Below are 20,447 nucleotides of genomic sequence, written 5' to 3'. Positions count from 1 at the left end.
TGAAATAAGTATTTTATCCCCTATCAATTAGCAAGATTTCTGGCTCCCAGGTGTCTTCTATACAGGTAAGAAGCTGAGATTAGGAGCACTCTCTTAACAGGAGTGCTCCTAATCTCAGCTTATTACCTGTATAAAAGATACATGTCCAACAAGATTGTTGACCTACACACGGCTGGAATAGGCTACATGACCATTGCCAAGCAGCTTGGTGAGAGGGTGACAACAGTTGGTGCGATTATTATCGAATGGAAGAAACACAACATAACTGTCAATCCCTCAGTCTGGGGCAAGATCTCACCTCATGGAGTTTCAATGATCATGAGTACGGTGAGGAATCAGCCCAGAACTACACAGAAGAATCTTGTCAATGATCTTAAAGCAGCTGGGACCATAGTCACCAAGAAAACAATTGGTAACACACTACGCCGTGAAGGACTGAAATCAGCAGCGCCTGCAAGGTCCCCCTGCTCAAGAAAGCACATGTACAGGCCCGTCTGAACTTTGCTATTCAGATGAGAACTTGGTGAAAGTGTTGTGGTCAGATGAGACCAAAATCAAGCTCTTTGGCACCAACTCAACTTGCCATGTTTGGAGAGGAGGAGGAGGAATGCTGTCTATGACCCCAAGAACACCATCCCCACCGTCAAACATGCAGGTGGAAACATTATGCTTTGGGGGTCATTTTCTGGGGAAAGGACAACTTCATGGCATCAAAGGGACGATGGATAGGGTCATCTACCATCAAATCTTGGATGAGCACCTCCTTCAGCCAGGGCATTGAAAATGAGTCGTGGGTGGGTATTCCAGCATGACAATGACTCAAAACACACGGCCAAGGCAACAAAGGAGTGGCTCAAGAAGAAGCACATTAAGGTCCTGGAGTGGCCTAGTCCCCATAGAAAATATGTGTAGGGAGTTGAAGGTTTGAGTTACCAAACGTCAGCCTCGAAAACCTTAATGACTTGGAGAGGATCTGCAAAGAGGAGTGGGACAAAATCCCTCCTGGGATGTGTGCAAACTTGGTGGCCAATTACAAGAATCGACTGACCACTGCCAACAAAAGTTTTACCATCAAATACTAAGTCATATTTGCGAAGGGGGTCAAATACTTATTTCACTTATTACAATGCAAATAAATTTATAACTTTTTTGAAATGCGTTTTTCTTGATTTTTTTGTTGTTGTTTTTCTCTCTCTTTATCTCTCACTGTTAAAATATACCTACCATTAAAATTATAGATTGATCATTTCTTTGTCAGTGGGCAAAGGTACAAAATCAGCAGGGGATTAAATACTTTTTCCCTTACTGTATGTATGTTTTTTTTTTTAAGCCCTTCTTTAATAAGACTAAAACAGGTAATGAAAAATTAACACACTTGAATATACATGTGTCAGAATTACAAATTCCAGAGAAAGTGTTAAATATACTGCTATACCTTTAGATACGAGTAACCATATGGTCTGTACAAACTTTGCACACTAAAAGTGAAATGGGTTGAAGCCATAGCAGTCAGTGCAAGGTGCTGGAAGTTAAATTTCCTGAGTTCTGTACCAGTCCTGTTGTCACAACAGTTGTGTGTCCAAGCTTCCAAACAGACAGACTGCCTCCACAGCACTCCACAGTACCCCAATCCCCCTAATCACAACCAGAAATCTCTTCTGATGGCATAAAGGGGGCTTGTAGTTCTGAAAAGTGAGTAGTACTTGAGAGGTCATGCAGTAATCTGCAGTCTAACAATGCTAATTGATTCTAAAGCCAGGATGCAGTGAAGCAGTAACACAGGAGTCTGCTGGAGAGCGCTCTGTGCACAGACACACACAGATAACATCTAGAGAGGGAAAGACTGGCCTGAGGCATGGGGATCATTATGGGAGGGGCTCCAAATAAAAGCTTCAAGTCTCTGAGGTGGTTTACTCCAGTGTACTAAATGATATGTCCTGTCCTTCCTTCGCAAACTAGGTGGGCTGGATGCAGCTTATCTGTTCCCAATATCTTGCTTTCTACGCTATGAAATTAGGTAAGGGAATGTTTTCAAAGGTTCCTCCCATATAATAAATAGGAAAAGTCCTCGGGCCTTAATTTCTGACTAAATAGAAAACATAGGTAGCTTACATTAACTCCATCGAAGCCAAATCATCATTTTGGCTTGCAGCAGCAGACAACATATCTGCCCATGGTGCTTGCAGTATCTGAGACTCTTATACCAACCTTGAGCTGGATTTTCTTTTGCAGCTCTTCCACTGCCTCTTGCTGGGCTGCTGTCAGGGCAGCCAATCTTTCTTCTCTGTCCCTGTAATTAAGAAGTAATACTAATCATCAATTAATGGATTTGGATATATACACACACACACATATATATATACACAGTGGGTAAAATAAGTATTGAACACGTCACCATTTTTCTAGATAAATATATTTCTAAAGGTGCTATTGACATGAAATTTTCACCAAAACAAATAAGTTCAGAAATTAAGTTATGTGCAATAAAATGGAATGACACAGGGAAAAAGTATTGAACACGCTAACTGAAATGTATTTAATACTTTGTACAAAATCCTTTGTTGGTAATGACAGCTTTAAGACACCTCCTGTATGGAGAAACTAGTAACATGCATTGCTCAGGTGTGATTTTGGCCCATTCTTCAAGATTCTGTGGGCCTCTTCTATGAACTCTGATCTTTAGTTCTTTCCATAGATTTTTGTATTAAATTCAGGTGATTGGCTGGGCCATTCTAGCAGCTTTATTTTCTTTCTTTGAAACCAATTAAAGGTTTCCTTGGCTTTATGTTTGGGCTCATTGTCTTGCTGAAATGCTCACCCTTGTTTCATCTTCATCACCTTGGTAGATGGCAGCTGATTTTTATGAATAATGTCTTTTTTTTTTACAATCAGGAGTGCTTTATTGAAAAGAATAACTTACAGTACAAAACAAACAAAAATTATGTAGAAACTTACATTGTCATGCGGATCATATATATATCTACAGGTAATCTCTTTCTCACATAAGAACTATCACACAGTGTCCAATGTGAATATGAATAATGTCTTGGTACATTTTTCCATTCATCCTACCTTCAATGATATGAAGTTTGCCAGTACTGTATGCTGAAACACAGCCCCACACCCAGACTTCACTGTTGGTATGGCGGTGTTTTTGGGGTGATGTGCAGTGCTATTTGACCACCAAACATGGTGTGCATTATGGCATCCAAAGAGTTCAAAGATTTTGGTCTCATCTGACCAGACTATATTCTTAAAGTATTTCACAGGCTTGTCTAAATGTTGTGCAGCAAACTTTAATCAAGCTTCAACATGCTTTATCTTCAGCAATAGAGTTTTGCGCGGTGAGCATGCATACAGGCCATAGCAGTTGAGTGCATTACTTATTTTTTTCTTTGAAACAATTGTACCTCCTAATTCCAGGTCTTTCTGAAGTTCTCCACAAATGATCCTTGGCTCTAATGCCTTGTACACACGATCGGAATTTCCATCAGAAAAAACTTGGATGGTTTTTCCGACGGAAATTCCGCTCAAGCTTGCCTTGCATACGCATGGTCACACAAAAGTTCTCTGAACTTTCGACCATCAAGAACGCGGTGACGTACAACACTACGACGAGCCGAGAAAATTAAGTTCAATGCTTCCTAGCATGCGTGGAATTGTTTCCAAGCATGCGTCGTTTTTTGCTCGTTGAAATTGCATACAGACCAACGGAATTTCCGTTAGGAACTTTTTCCGACGGGAAAATAGAGAACCTGCTGGAATTCCGCCAGCAAAAGTACGATGGAGCATACACACAGTCGGAATTTCTGACCAAACGCTCACATCCGACTTTTGCTGGCAGAATTTCTGATCATGTGTATGGGGCTTTAGACAACTCTTCTGATAATTCTTTTTACTCTTCTGTCAGAAATCTTACGAGGAGCACCTGGCCATGGCCGGTTTATGGTGAAAATGTGTTCTTTCCACTTCCAGATTATGGCCCAACAGTGCTCACTGGGACATTCAGAAGTTTAGGAATCCTTCTGTAACCAATGCCATCAGTATTTTTTGCAACAATAAGGTTGCAAAGGTCTTAAGAGAGCTCTTTGCTTTTACTCATCATGAGATGTTTCTTGTATGACACCTTGGTAATGAGAAACCTTTTTATAGGCCATCAGTAGAGACTGAACCAGCTGCACTGACAAAGGGTAGGATTGCTTTCTAATTACTGATAGATTTCAGCTGGTGTCTTGGCTTTCTATGCTTTTTTGCACCTCCCTTTCTTCATGTGTTCAATACTTTTTCCCGGTGTCATTCTATTTTATTACACTTAATTTCCAAACGTATTTGGTTTCTTTGTATGTATGGATTGCATGGGTTGTTATCGCCATGTGGTGAAAATTGCATGTCAATAGCACCTTTAAAAATATCTTTACTGAGAAAAATGGTGAAGTGTTCAATACTTATTTTACCCACTGTGTATACAGTTGTGCTCATAAGTTTACATACCCTGGCAGAATTTATGATTTCTTGCCATTTTTCAGAGAATACGAATGATAACTACGTACAAAGCCATCCACAATTTCACCCCCAACTACATTACTAGCTTAGTCTCTAAATACCAACCTACTCGTTCTCTTTGTTCCTCTCAAGACCTCCTGCTCTCTAGAACTCCCTCCTCACCTCCTCCTATGCTCGCCTCCAGGACTTTTCCAAAGACTCTCCAATCCTATGGAATGCCCTACCCCAATCTGTCCGCTTATCTCCTACTTTATTAGTTTTTAGACGATCCCTGAAAACCCTTCTCTTCTCTACCCTACCCACACCTAACAACTGTATTTTCATTTTTTCCATCAGCTCATCCTCCACAGTTATTACCTTTTGTTTCCACTTGACCCTCCCTTCTAGATTGTAAGCTCTAACGAGCAGGGCCCTCTGATTCCTCCTGTATGGATTTGTATTGTAAGTGTACTGTCTGCCCTCATGTTGTAAAGCGCTGCGCAAACTGTTGCCGCTATATAAATCCTGTATAATAATAATAATAATAATAACACAAAAACTATCATATGAATGATAACAAAGAACTAACTCAAAAGACTATGGAACTGGTGAGAAATGTCCGTTTATATTGCAGTGTCATTTACTGGTCCTCAATGCTAGTAGCAGGTAAAAAAAGACCAGTACTTAGAGGTATATTGTATTATTTATGAGTTTCTTGCTAGCATTCTGCAAGCTGGAAGACAGTTACTTAGAAATATATTTATGTACACTTTACATTCACTGGTGAGTCACAGGAGCTATTAAGATGGTTTTAAAGTGAAAGTCTACCTAAAGTGGCCTTGTTGTCATTAAAAAAAGATGAAAGCCAATGAACCCTGTAAAAAAAAAAAAGCTTTATACTTACCTCTCCAGCAGAAAGTGTGTTTAAATTGCACTCTCTTGAAGATATCTGGTTGGTGCTGGATTAGTATATTCTCTGATGGGCACTGTGGTTCCTTTTATTGAACCCTATATAACTATAGGAGAGGGTGGAGGTTGGTACAGGACAGGCTATTCAACACAGCCAGAAGCGTCAGATAGCAGTGGCACTTACACCTCTTCAAAAAAAAAAGGAAAGTGTTAACACTGCTCACAGGAGAGGTACGCATGAAGCTTCCTATTTCACATGGGTTCTTTGGCTTCAGTTATTTCAGAGGAAACAGGGCGCTTTAAAACTGCTCTTTTGAAACAAACTGTGTAAATGTCAGCTTTATTGCTGTCTGTGTTCCCCCCTGGAGAAGTGAATGGTGTCACAAAGACAGCAATATCACAATAAAGTGGGGTATAGTAAGGACCTTTGATAGTTTTTTTTTTTTTTTTGCTGTCTGAGATCCTGTTGGAAGATTTCCCTTCCTGTCCCAGTTAATGGTGTCATCTGAAACAAGAACTAAAGCTGAAGTTTAGACATGCATATTTTTGCACAGTTACCTTGGTGCAGCATGGACCTATGTAAGTATGCATGTGCCATACCTGCCCGATCCACATGGGCACTGGAAATCACTGTAGTAGACACCACTACTACAGTTATCACTGCTAGCTTCCAGGTATTGTGCTCTTTCCTGCGAAATGCGTAGAAGATAATTGTGTGTTGGAATCCTTGATGGTATTTCATATCAGGGACAATTTCCCTGGCTTCTAGCTGTATCACTGAAATATCATCTCTGTGCACAGTAGTGTACATCCACTTATCTTTCTTGTTCTGCCCCCTTGGGGCTATTTTTAAATTACTTTTATGGAAAATAAAGTTTATCTAATTTTAATATTGTTTGGTGTAGTGCCTATAAATTCCTACATTAGCTGTTTTCTGGGTAGGGATTTTTCTGTGTTCTCTCTCTCCCAACTGTCTTTTAATGTATGAAGTTTTTATTGTTGTTTATGTGCCTGTTGTTAGATTCTGGCCTCTGAAATTGTCTTGTTGTATTTGCTGCAGAAGTTGCAGAACCTGAGATTTCAAAGAATTTATATAAACACACAATTTACCCTATGTGTACCAGATTAGTAAAGCATGGACTCCCATGTATCACCCAATTCTTTATCAAAAACTTTCCAATTTAAGCTCAAACACGCCTAGCCATAGGCAATCAAACACTGGCCCAATCAACAGAAACAGACAACAATTTCTCTAACTTATAAATTATTTACACTCAGGGAAGAGATCTATGGATTTTCAAAACAATTATCTCATATTTATATTAATAGCTGTAAGACATCACATTTTACATCCAAAGATCTAGGGTTTGCATTTTTTAAATGGTTACTTAAATGCAAATAAAAATGCATGTGACCCAAGTTCTTACCAGCACCAGTCAATATTTCACCACACTCTTATAGGTCTTGCAGTCATCATATGAGCAACTAATTCCTGGAGACTTTAAAAATATGCACCACCAATAACTTTTCTCTTAAAAATGCTTCTAACGCTAGTAAGCATGAATGGCATAAAAACAGTTCTACTTTAGAGGGGTGCACTAAACGAGACTTTTACTTTACATAGTCACAAGTGAGTGGCAGGCCAGTGCCTACAGTATATGATATAGCTACATACCTAGCTCTCTCCCGAGCAGCATCCTCCCTTGCACGCTCTTTTTCTTGTCTCTGCATTTCTATACGGGCTTCCTGCTCCTTTCTCTTCATCAGCAACTCCTCAACGCGGGCCTGGCGTTCTGCTTCCAGTATTCTTTTGCGTTCCTACACAACATGAAAGTAACACACCTGTAATTATTACCTGAACACTTACCCAGGTATAGTGCCATTAAATTCTCAGGGGACTTTATTAAAAGATATTTATATTCTAAGAATTGACTTCTCTTATATGCTCCTTTTTTGTCTTCTATATATACAGTATCTCACAAAGTGAGCGCACCTCTCACATTTTTGTAAGTATTTTATTATATCTTTTCATGTGACAACACTGAAGAAATGACACTTTGCTACAATGTAAAGTAGTGAGTGTACAGCTTGTATAACAGTGTAAATTTGCTGTCCCCTCAAAATAACTCAACACACAGCCATTAATGTTTAAACCGCTGGCAAAAAAAGTGAGTACACCCCTAAGTGAAAATGTCCAAATTGGGCCAAAAGTGTCAACATTTTATGTGCCCACCATTATTTTCCAGCACTACCTTATTTTTGCCACTGGAGTCCTCTTCCATTCCTCCATGACGATATCACGGAGTTGGTGGACGTTAGAGACCTTGTGCTTCTCCACCTTCTGTTTCAGGATGCCCCACAAATGCTCAATAGGGTTTAGGTCTGGAGACATACTTGGCCAGTCCATCACCTTTACCCTCAGCTTCTTTAGCAAGGCAGTTGTCATCTTGGAGGTGTATTTGGGGTCGTTATCATGTTGGCATACTGCCGGAAGGGGAGGATCATGCTCTGCTTCAGTATGTCACAGTACATGTTGGCATTCATGGTTCCCTAAATGAACTGTAGCTCTTCAGTACCGGCAGTACTCATGCAGCCCCAGACCATGACACTCCCACCACCATACTTGATTGTAGGCAAGACACACTTGTCTTTGAACTCCTCACCTGGTTGCCGCCACACGTGCTTGACACCATCTGAACCAAACAAGTTTATCTTGGTCTCATCAGACCACAGGACATGGTTCCAGTAATCCGCGTCCTTAGGTTGCTTGTTTTCAATAAACTATTTGCGAGCTTTCTTGTGCATCATCTTTAGAAGAGGCTTTCTTCTGGGACGACAGCTATGCAGACCATTGATACAGTGTGCGGCGTATGGTCTAAGCACTGACAGGCTGACCCCTCACTTCAACCTCTGCAGCAATGCTGGCAGCACTCATACGTCTATTTCCCAAAGTCAACCTCTGCATATGATGCTGAGCATGTGCACTCTTTGGTTGACCATGACGAGGCCTGTTCTGAGCGGAACCTGTCCTGTTAAACCGCTGTATGGTCTTGGCCACCATGCTGCAGCTCAGTTTCAGGGTCTTGGCAATCTTCTTATAGCCTATGCCATCTTTATGTAGAGCAACCATTCTTTTTTTCAGATCCTCAGAGAGTTCTTTGCCATGAGGTGCCATGTTGAACTTCCAGTGACCAGTATGAGAGAGTGAGAGCGATAACACCAAATTTAACACATTTGCTCTCCATTCACACCTGAGACCTTGTAACACTAACGAGTCACATGACACCAGGGAGGGAAAATGGCTAATTGGGCCCAATTGGGACATTTTTACTTAGGGGTGTACTCACGTTTGTTGCCAGCGGTTTAGACATTAATGGCTGTGTGTTGAGTTATTTTGAGGGGACAGCAAATTTACACTGTTATACAAGCTGTATACTCACTACTTTACATTGTAGCAAAGTGTAATTTCTTCAGTGTTGTCACGAGAAAAGATATAATAAAATATTTACAAAAATGTGAGGGGTGTACTCACTTTTGTGAGATACTGTACAATCGAAAGCATTTTGTTATAATTAATATCTGTTTGATAAGCTCAGAAAATACCTGTTGATCTTGCCAGGATACTAGTGAGCTAATAACTTCCCTTGCTCTGTGCTTGTGCTGCTTATTCAATTATATTGTTCTTAGAGTTAGCTCTAAGGACTACAGGACCATGCCACTCCATGTTATGGACAATAGGAGAGGGGTGGGGTTCCCTAGTCCTAGTCTTCTGTATGCCCAGTAGAGAAGAAAGAGCATTGTCATCCTAGGACTAGAGGTGTGTTACCAGCAGGATCACCAGATGAAAAATAAAACTTTAAAAAAAAATAACACTATAATATATTACATTTTTGGTTTTGAGTTTAGGTACACATTAAGGCAAATATGTTACAAGTAAAACAAGATAACAGTGCCATAAACTAAAAGAAAGCAAGCAACTGCCACCTGAAACTGGTCAGTCTATGCCCCCCCACTCTTGGAGCCTTGAAGTGTACATTGTGGGAGGTCATCTACCATGTCCCTTGGAGGCTGTTTGCTGCCACTGGGGTTGGGCCTCTGCTTGCACACTCCCCATTCCCTGTTTATTTATTTTTTGTTGCTTTCTCTTTGACCGCACTCTGGAGACCCAAATTTATAGCTCTATATGTAAGTGGAAGGTGAACCCTGACAGTGGCAGACGGGACCCTGCTTTTTCTGTGGTTGGCAACCCACTTATAGTCGGTCGATACACTCTGGATTGTTTCCGTGAGCTCTACAGTCGTGTTCCGGTGTAACTACCGTTTTTTTTCTATCTTTTCCTTTTGTTCCATTTTGGAACAGGGGTTTCCCCCTGACGATTTGCTGTTGTATTCTGTTTGTATTTTTATACTGTATTTTGTTAAAAACTTTAAATAAAAAGAATTAGAAAAAAAAAAAAAAAAGCAAATCAGAAGAATTTTGACTTACCTTTAAATACTGTATCTTGGAGTACAGTACAGGACACAGGCAACTTATTTAGGCCCCATGTACACAGGACGCTGTTAAACGTGTGTTCAGAGGCAGTTGGGTGCTTTTTTCAACTGCCCCTGAACTCATTCAATGTTATCCTATGCGACCATGTACACCGTCTCGTTTATTGTCTTTTTTTGAAGTTGCGTTTAACAGCGTTTCTTTGGAAGCAAAAAAATGGGTTCAGACGCTTCAGAAGATTTCCACGTTTCAGACGCCAAACGTAGCTAAACGCGGGTACCTGCGTTTAGACGCGTTTTCATTTATAATCGTTTTTAAAGGTGCCCTATATTTTAGACCCGAAAAGACAAAAATATGATGGAAAACAATGAAAAAACATAAAAAATGTAGTTAAAAATGTTATGTATTTATCGGCGTATAACACGCACTTTTTCCCCCTTAAAAATAGGGGAAAATCGTGTGTGCGTGTTATACACCAAACCCCGCCGATCCCCACTGATTGTGAGCGGAGCGATCGCTGCCGACATACTCATAGCCGAGTGTACTCGGCTCCGCTCACAGTCACGCCCAGTCCCGCCATTGGACCTGTGTTATGTCCATCATAGGGCGGGACTGGGCGGGACTGTGAGCGGCACCAAGAAGAGCCAAGTACACTTGGCTATGTGTATGTCGGCTCCGCCCTGTGATCTCGGCGGCACTCGCTCCGCCCCGCCAAGTCCCTGCAATCTCGGCGGCATATTTAAATCTGTCCAAGCCTGTAATGGACACTGGGGGCAAGGCTGCACTGGGGCAAGGCTGCAATGGGCACAGGGGGCAAGGCTGCAATGACAAGGCTGTACTGACCACTGGGGCAAGGCTGCACTGGGGCAAAGCTGCACTGACAAGGCTGCAATGACCACTGGGGCAAGGCTGCACTGGGGCAAAGCTGCAATGACAAGGCTGCAATGACCACTGGGGCAATGCTGCACTGGGGCAAAGCTGCACTGGGGCAAAGCTGCACTGGGGCAAAGCTGCACTGGACACTGGGGCAAGGCTGCACGGACACTGACAAGGCTGCAGATGGACACCGATAAAGCTACATTGATGGGCATTTAAATGTAAGTTTTTTTCCTTAAAATTCCCTCCTAAACTTGGGGTGCGTGTTATACACCGATAAATATGGTACTTGCGATGATTGATTGGCCATATATAGTCCATATACAGTTTTATATATATATATATATATATATATATATATATATACATATATATATATATATATATATAGCCATATATATAGACCATATATAGTCATACTTTTTCAAGTAGAAGGTGAAATGTGGCAATGGACATGCCTGTGAAATTAAAAAATTTGTCGGGATAGGTACGCAGCTGTACGTACATGTTTACAAAATATCTTGCCGACATTCGCTGCGCAATCAAAGGATGGGTCCAATAGCGACGAACTCTGACTCTGGACCTCTCACGCAATTTTCTACGTCATTCTAGCCTCATCAAGAGCAATGTCAGGAGCATTTCCTCACATATGCTCATTATGGGATCCATTGCAAAAAAAAAGCACAGAAATAGAGGCAAATACAAATAGACAACTGCTCTCTCTGCTGCTGCTACTCACTCTGGTCAAAATGGCTGAAATAGTTAACTACAATGTTTTTAAGCTTGGGGAGGGTCTTAAATGAGGTAATCTTAATAAACGCTTCTAGACGCAAACACGGTTAAACATGGCATGCAAACGCAGCATGCAAACACGGCTAAACGGGCGTTTTAAGCGCAGGTTTCAAGGTGTCAAAAAAATTTGTTCAGAGGACTTTGCCTCAGCGTCCCACGTACATGGGGCCTAATACTCTATAGATTATAGGCTTTTACCTAGAACCCAAGGTGTATGATAAATTGGCTGTGTCCTGTACTGTACCAATTAGGATAACAGCAATTTTGACTTACCTGTAAATTCCATACACTGGAGTACAGTACAGGACACAGACAACTTATTCATACACCATGGGCTTTAGGTACGAGCCTATAACCCAAGGTGCGTAAAAAGGTTGCTTATGTCCTGTACCATACAATTTAGATATATACTTTATCTTTTAATCTAATTATGTCATTACTGGGTAGTAAGCAGTGGAAAATCAATGGTTTTGTTACCTTTTTATTTAAACATAGAGTCCTATAACAGAGCGTTGAGCATTGCTCTATCCCTGGACACCACAGATATTTATTCAATATGTCATGGAAACATTTATTTAGTACTACATATTAACCTCTAAGATGACAGGCAACTTTCTAAAACTAGTGAACTGCTGTGTATCCAAAAGCTCAGGGGAAAGTTTCCCTTTTAAGTAATGGTAAAATGCATGTTAAATAAAAAAAGATTTTATTCCACCAGTACAAAGTGAATACCTGAACAGCTTCATCCCGTGCTTGTTTCTCCTCTTGTCGTCGCTGTCTTTCCTCCTGCAACTCATTGAGCCTTTGCTCATACTCCTTCAGCTTGGCCAATACATCATGGCGCTTGTTTTGAGCTTCTAAGGTGTTGATGAATGCAATCTCATTTACCTGCAACATGATCAAAATTCAGTCCAGTGTTTGAAAGCTACACTTTTATATATTTACATTTAATTTATATATAGCTTACATTTTAAATATAATGATTATTTATAAAAAAATTTAAAAAAATCTATTATGCCCATAATCATCTGCACTGGAAAATTAGACCTTGCCCTGTGAAATACAGAAAACTTACACTATATAAATTAGCTCCAGTCAGTCATTCTGCAAGAAGGAATCAACTTTTTGTACATCAATGTAAAAAATTAGGTGAACTATTGTGCAAAGCACACTAATGCTTAAATAGCTCTGGCTCAGCTTTTACATTCTGAGACGCACATTTTATCCCTCAAGATATACTTACATACACATACAGATATGTGCATTTTCTATTTCTGTGTGCATGTACATACAAACCTTAGCTTCCTCTTCTTGTGCCTTCTTCACAATGGCTTGTAACTGAACCTCCCTCTGAAATTCTGCATGGAGAAGCTTCTCATCCATCATTTTGCGCCTCTGTTCAAGTAATTCCTCTTTCCACTTTTTTACTTCCTTCTCCTGTAACATAAAGCCATCTATGAAGATACCAAGGTATTTTCTTTGCAAGAGAAAGTTCATACCAAGGACAACAACCCAAACATATGGACAGTGTCACAAATCCAAAATATTTTCCCTGCTTTTTCTGCATGCCACAATTTGTAAAACCAACATTATGAAGCATTGCTAGGTCTGTAGAACAATTATATTATAATCATATAAGTCCAAAAAATATCATTGGTAGCTTGTGTTATGTACCAATCTATAAATTGTGCAATAAACTGGGGTATAAACTGAAAAAAAAATGTAAGTTTAAAACTTGATAGATGAAGATTTGACTACTTGGCTAAAGAGGTCTTGGGGAGAAAGGAAAGAATAGTGAGACAGTATTCCTAAAATGCTGAATTTTTGTGTGTGTAATAAAGCTCCAAAGTTACTGCACCCTTGAACCTCTACAGCCTATAATAACTCAACTGTTATAAGCAAATCCCAGGCTAGTTACGTCACAAGGCTATGTCATGGCACCCTTATGCTGGCAGATTTGTGGCAATTCTGGGAATTTCCCTACAACTTTTTTACTGAAATATCTATTGTATGGAACTTAACAGTTACTTATATACATAGTTACATAGTAGGTGAGGCTGAAAAAAGACACCAAGTCCATCAAGTCCAACCTATGTGTGATTATGTGTCAGTATTACATTGTTTATCCCTGTATGTTGTGGTCATTCAGGTGCTTATCTAATAGTTTCTTGAAGCTATCGATGCTCCCCGCTGAGACCACCGCCTGTGGAAGGGTATTCCACATCCTTGCCGCTCTTACAGTAAAGAACCCTCTACGTAGTTTAAGGTTAAACCTCTTTTCTTCTAATTTTAATGAGTGGCCACGAGTCTTGTTAAACTCTCTTCTGCGAAAAAGTTTTATTTCTATTGTGGGGTCACCAGTACGGTATTTGTATATTGAAATCATATCCCCTCTCAAGCGTCTCTTCTCCAGAGAGAATAAGTTTGGTGCTCGCAACCTTTCCTCATAACTAAGATCCTCCAGACCCTTTATTAGCTTTGTTGCCCTTCTTTGTACTCGCTCCATTTCCAGTACATCCTTCCTGAGGACTGTTGACCAGAACTGGACAGCATACTCTAGGTGCGTACAGACCAGAGCCTTGTAGAGTGGGAGAATTATCATTTTATCTCTGCAGTTGATCCCCCTTTTAATGCATGCCAATATTCTGTTTGCTTTGTTAGCAGCAGCTTGGCATTGCATGCCATTGCTGAGCCTATCATCTACTAGGACCCCCAGGTCCTTTTCCATCCTAGATTCCCCCAGAGGTTCTCCCCCCCCAGTGTATAGATTGCATTCATATTTTTTCCACCCAGTTAACAGCAACTTCCAAATATAACAGTTCTGGCAGTATGCTTACGGCTGATGATCTATTAGGGGTCAAAGCAATATACACTCACAGGCCACTTTATTAGGTATACCTGTTCAATTGCTTGGGAACACAAATTGCTACTCAGCCAATCACATGGCAGCGACTCAATGCATTTAGGCATATAGAAGTGGTGAAGACAACTTGCTGAAGTTCAAACTGAGCATCAGAATGAGGAAGAAAGGGGATTTAAGTGACTTTGAATGTGGCATGGTTGTTGGTGCCAGACGGGCTGGTCTGAGTTTTTCAAAAACTGCTGATCTACTGGGATTTTCATGCAGAACCATCTCTAGGTTTTACAGAGAATGGTCCGAAAAAGAGAAAATATTCGGTGAGCAGTAGTTGTGTGGACAAAAATGTCTTGTTGATGTCAGAGGACAATGGGTAGACTGGTTTGAGAAAGGAAACGTTACTCAAATAACCACTCCTTACAATCAAGGTATGCGGAACACCATCTCTGAACACACAATACATCGAACCTTGAAGCTGGGTTCACACTTAGTGCGGCCACGGCTCACAGCAGGGGGTCCAGTGCGTTCTGTTCTGCGTTTCAGGGATGAATCAGGCCAGAATATTTGCCTGAATTCAGACCTGAAACGGAGCCAAAGACGCACAGGACCCTTGTGCAAACCGCTCTGCCACAGAGATTGTGTAAACCAGCTCCATTGAGAACCGGGCACACTCTCCTGTCATGCGAATTGTATGTGGACAAACCCACATCCAATTGCACTAGTGTGAACACAGCCTGAAGCAGATTGGCTACAGCAGCAGAAGACCACACTGGGTGCCACTCCTGTCAGCTAAGATCAGGAAACTGAGGCTACAATTCGCACAGGCTCACCAAAATTGGACATTAGAAGATTAGAAAGTTGCCTGGTCTGATGAGTCTGGATTTCAGCTGTGACATTCAGATGGTAGGGTCAGAATTTGGCGTACACAACAAGAAAGCATGGATCCATCCTACCTTGTATCAACATTTCAGGCTGGTGGTGGAGATGTAATGGTGGGGGATATTTTCTTGGAACACTTTGGGTCCTTTAGTACCAATTGAGCATCATTTAAACGCCATGGTCTACCTGAGTATTGTTGCTGACCATGTCCATCCCTTTATGACTATAGTGTACTCATCTTCTGATGGCTCCTTCCAGCAGGATAATGCACCATGTCACAAAGCTCAAATCATCTCACCACTGGTTTCTTGAACATGACAATAAGTTTACTGTACTCCAATGGCCTCCACAGTCACCAGATTTCAATCCAATAGAACACCTTCAGGATCTGGTGGAATGGGAGATTTGAAACATGGACGTGTAGCCGACACATCTGCAGCAACTGTGTGATGCAATCATGTCAATATGGACCAAAATCTCTGAGGAATGTTTCCAAAACCTTGTTGAATCTATGCCACAAAGAATTAAGGCAGTTGTGAAGGCAAAAGGGGGTCCAACCCGGTACTAGCAAGGTGTACCTAATAAAGTGGCCAGTGAGTGTATTTTCTAGGCAATGTTTTTACTTGGTATGTAGTATTTCTGACTCCAAAATCATAACTCACCCTTTCCAGTAATTTCTGAAGCTTCAGTGCCTTCTCTTCCCTTAGCTTCTCCCTCAGTTGCTGTGCCTTTAGCTGCTTCTCCTCGTGCTTCTTTTTGGACTCGGCGATTGTTCTGGTGAAAATAAATTAAGACCATGGTTAGCATGCAAATCTAGATTTCATACAATACATTTTTTACCTATTCATGTAAAGAATGTAACAGTTCTAATTATAAATACATATTTGTAAAATCATGAGTGTTGTATTGTACAACACATAAAATGCACTGGGCCTCCAAAGCCAGAAATGTATTCACTCCTATGGGGTCAACTGGACTTTCATGCATTGTACCTTAGCCCATATAGGGGGTTCCCGAACCTATTGTAAACCTCAGACATGAAATATGAACAAAGCATATCCCTCTATAGGGTGTACCTGTCTCAATTAAGAGCATAAGTGTCATTTCTGTCTGCTGCTTCTTTCCTCTGCTATCAGCATGACACCAAGAGAAAAAAGGTGACAGAGGAGTTCCAGATACAACTTTATTCCATTCTTTATTCCATTGTTCACCAAGTGAACAAACCAGTAGTGAACTGGACCTACAATGGTATTTATTTCAGTGTGAGTTGAAAGCACAGGCCTAATCAGCAGCTTTTTGGCAGCCTAAGGCCTGTGCTTTCAACTCACACTGGAATAAATACCACTGTAGGTGCAGTTCACTACTGGTTTGTTCACTTGGTTGCCAGTCAAGCCCTGATGAAGAGGGCAAGTAGACCCCCTAAACGCATTGGCTATTTTTTTGATATGTACCACCCCTGACCTTTAATGGAATAAAGTTGTATCTGGACCTCTTAGCAGTGGTGTTATACTCACTGTGGAACCTAATGGGTTAATCCTATGCATTGTGTAAAAAGACAAAGTTTTATCCTGTCTTCTTCCACAGTCCCCAATCCAACTGCTGATAGCACAGAGCCCATGGAGGCACTCTGTGCATGCACAGTTTGGTGTGTATTGCTAGAGTTTTTCTTTTATTTTTTTGGGAGGGTGCATGTGATCAGCACAAGGCCAACCGGCACTGTTTGGACAGAGGGTCAGGGGTCATGCAGCCTCAAAGGACAGTCAGGGGAGAATGAAAACTCCTCTTGCAAGCTTTAACCAGTGCACGGCCAGAAATTGATAGAAGTCACAAGATTGTTACATACTGCTGATGAGAAACGGTATTTGCTAAAATAATGTTCTGTGTACTGTGGGAGATCAACTATAGTGAATGCAGGGTCCTGGGTTTAGCAACACTTTAAATTGATTGTAAAGTCACATTTCTTTAATGATGACAAACATGTTATTCTTTATTGCTCTGTGCAGTGGACTTGCACAGGGCAGCCCAGATCCTTCTCTTCTAGGGTTCCTCTTTGGTGCTACTGGCCCGTCCCTCCTGTCGAGTGCCTCCAAAGCAAGCAGCTTGTTATGGGGGCACCCGAGTCCAGATGCAGCTTTGTGTGTCCATACAGACATGGAGCTGTGGTTCAGCCCTGCCCCTTCTCTCTCCTGATTGCCTAACTGGCTTTGATTGACAGCAGAGGGAGCCAATGGCGCCGCTGCTGTGTCTCAGCCATCCATGAGGGAGAGTCCCGGACAGCTAAAGGCACTCGAGTACATCGCTCGATAGACATGGGGCTCAGGTAAGTATGGGGGGGGGGGGATTGGGGCTGAAGGGGGCTGCTACACACAGAAGGTTTTTTTATCTTAATAAATAAAGCTTTCTGCCTTTACAACCCCTTTAAACATATCCCTGGATGAACCCACCTTGAAGACCCTCCATCCTAATTTCCCCAATCTTTAAAGTACCTGGGCATGCATATACCTGCCTTCCCTAGTTAGATATTTAAATTCAACTACCTCCCACTTTTGAACTCTAAGGGAGATGTAGATGACTGGACCAATCTTGCCTTCTCTTGGTTCAGGAGATGTAATGTTAAAAATAAATGTGATGCCTCGGGTGCTAGACTAGCTTCAGACATTACCAGTACATGTCCCACATGCATTCTTCCATCCAGAGAGGTCAGAATTCATCAGATTTATATGGTGGGGCCAAAAGTGAGGGGAGGCATGGGACTGCCAGATTCTACATACTACTCCACTGAGGTCTATATGGCACAAGTGGCAGACATATTAAATTCAAATTATGGGCTTCCTTGGAGAAGGATTCTTCTCCAATCTCACTATCTGGGGTAATGGGCAGGCCAACATTTGCCCAAATCTTTCCACAAGCACTCATTAATGTGCCCAACGCTTCATGTAATGGACAGGTGCTTTTTTCTCCTTAATATTTGGAGTTATCCATCTCACACCTATTGTAATGTATTGTATTGAATTTCTCCCAGGTCAGCCGGATACAGTTTTCCACAAGCGGGTTGAACGAGGGGTTCTGAGGTTGGCGAAGTTCTGATCAGCACATAATTGGAACATTTTTACCTCTGTTTCTACAATTTATAATGTCCCTGAGCTTAGTGCTTGGTGCCAACACCAACATTTTTTGCGTTCCTTGTCTAAACCTCATTATTTCCTGAGAAAACTGTCATCCTCTGAGAAAGTCTGTCAGGATGCTGGGGCTATGCAACGTTCCTTATCTTTATCATACCAACTTTTTGTGTCTACACACTCAAGATGATCCTAGATTTCATACTAAATGGGAGAGGGAACTACAGTTTACATTTACGGAAGGCCAAAAGAGTCAAATACTGTTTTCTTTGCCCACAAAGCCTCCATCTTTAACAAACACCAGTTTTCCTATAAGATAGTGACAGATGGTATAGGACCCTGTCAGTTCTTACCAAACTTTTTCCACAGCAGACTTGTTGGCACTGTGGAACGCATACAGACTCCCTGTTGCATGTCTTTTGGAACTGTCCTATACTAAACCCTTCTGGTAACACGTTACAGATATAATAAAGCAACTTACAGGATTCTCTCTGATTGATAATCCTGTCACCATCCTTCTCAATCTTATGCCCATGTCATGGAAAAGGTATAAGAAATCCTTGTTAATTTATCAATTAAATGCCGCCAGGGTATGTATCCCTAGCACCTGAAAACAATCTACCCCTCCAACACTTTAACAGTGGTTTGCCAGGGTCAATGATATTCAAACCATGGAAGAAAACCATGGAAGATCTTGCCGCAGCCCTCAGAGATAAGTCTGCGGATAAGAAATTGTATTGTTTAGAAGAATTTAAATGGTCATCTGAATATAAACAAAAGCAATTAAGAGTCCTAATGTCCCCCCCCCCCCCCCCACTGATTTTTATTTCTGCACCTTACCCCTCCCTCTCGTGCTTAAACCTGTGGGTAATTAAATATACATCTACTTGCTCATAAGATTAACCCCCCTCCCCCTTTTTTTCTTCTTACATCTACCCCTTTCTATAGGTTTGTAGTTTTTTATGTTTCCTCAGGCTGGAACCCCCCCCCCCCATCCCTACACCCCACTTCCCCATTCTATGCATGTGGGTTTTTCGCCGGCTAGATAATGCTAAACTATGAATGGTTTCATAAAACACCATAGGCCAACATTACAGCTGCTTTTTCTTGCATCACATGTCTTTGCACTGTGTACGCTTGGTCTGCTGTATGTAGCTTGGTCAGTCGCCCTGTGTCTTTTCTTTTATATGCTGTTTGGAAACCTCTGTTATGTTATTGTGACCAATGACTGCTTTTTCCTGTTCCGGTGAGACTGAATAAAGAATGTTTAAAAATGCAATAAGCCTTAAAGTGGTTGTAAACCCTCCCTAGTGACTTTTAACTATAGGTAACCCTAGAATAAGGCTTACCTATAGGTAGTGGAAATATCTCCTAAACATGCGCCGTTAGGGAGATATTTCACTCTTAGTGCTCCGATGATGTAATCAGAGTGCTCCGATGATGTAATCGGCGCATGCGCTGTGAAGAAACGCACCTTTGTGACCTTTCTTCCCCCAGCGTGTGCCATTACTGATGGCTCCCGTGCGGTAGTGACTTCACGCGGCTCCAGCCAGTCACAGAGCCAGAGTCTGCGGCCCCCGGAAGGAAGAGGGACGAAGATGGACGCAGCCTGCACAGGGGACAGCGATGGATTAGTTTGTAGGTGTCACATAATGGGCTAGTATGCGATGTATACTAGCCCATTATGCTTTTAATTTGCAGGCTTTGCAGGGAGCAAAAGAGGAAGTAAAACCCATCAGGGTTTACTTCCTCTTTAAGCTGCAACCATATGAACCTCTGAAACTGTTCAAGGATCCACCAAATATTAAATCTTCCTTTTCTTGATACTAAAGGCCGTTTTTTTTTTTTACTTACCTGCTCTTGAAAGGGTTTTGAACAGAGCAGCCCACATCCTCCTCTTATTGGGTCCCTCTTCAGTGCTCCTGGCCCGTCCCTCTTGTCGAGTACCCCCACAGCAAGCAGCTTGCTATGGTGGGGGCACCCGAGCCTAGCCGCAGCTCCATGTGTCCATTCAGACATGGAGCCACGGTTCAGCCCCACCTCTC

At 41.6% G+C, this 20,447-nt stretch overlaps 1 protein-coding gene across 6 annotated transcripts in view; it reads right to left on the bottom strand.

The window, feature by feature from the left end:
• SCAPER (S-phase cyclin A associated protein in the ER) overlaps positions 1 to 20,447 on the bottom strand; it is a 500,548-nt gene that overhangs the window by 295,262 nt on the left and 184,839 nt on the right. For all 6 annotated transcript variants that reach the window (XM_073619203.1, XM_073619204.1, XM_073619198.1 and 3 more), the window contains 5 exons: positions 15,946 to 16,057; positions 12,844 to 12,984; positions 12,280 to 12,435; positions 7,067 to 7,209; positions 2,209 to 2,290 (listed from right to left, as the gene is read on the bottom strand). In XM_073619203.1, the coding sequence (XP_073475304.1) occupies positions 2,209 to 2,290; positions 7,067 to 7,209; positions 12,280 to 12,435; positions 12,844 to 12,984; positions 15,946 to 16,057 (634 nt within the window). The remainder of the gene's footprint in view (positions 1 to 2,208; positions 2,291 to 7,066; positions 7,210 to 12,279; positions 12,436 to 12,843; positions 12,985 to 15,945; positions 16,058 to 20,447) is intronic.

The sequence above is a fragment of the Aquarana catesbeiana genome, linkage group LG03 (assembly GCF_042186555.1).
Source record: "Aquarana catesbeiana isolate 2022-GZ linkage group LG03, ASM4218655v1, whole genome shotgun sequence".
Lineage (NCBI taxonomy): Eukaryota > Metazoa > Chordata > Amphibia > Anura > Ranidae > Aquarana > Aquarana catesbeiana.
Note: the sequence above shows the minus strand (reverse complement) of the source record. Positions and strands in the feature narration are given on the sequence as shown.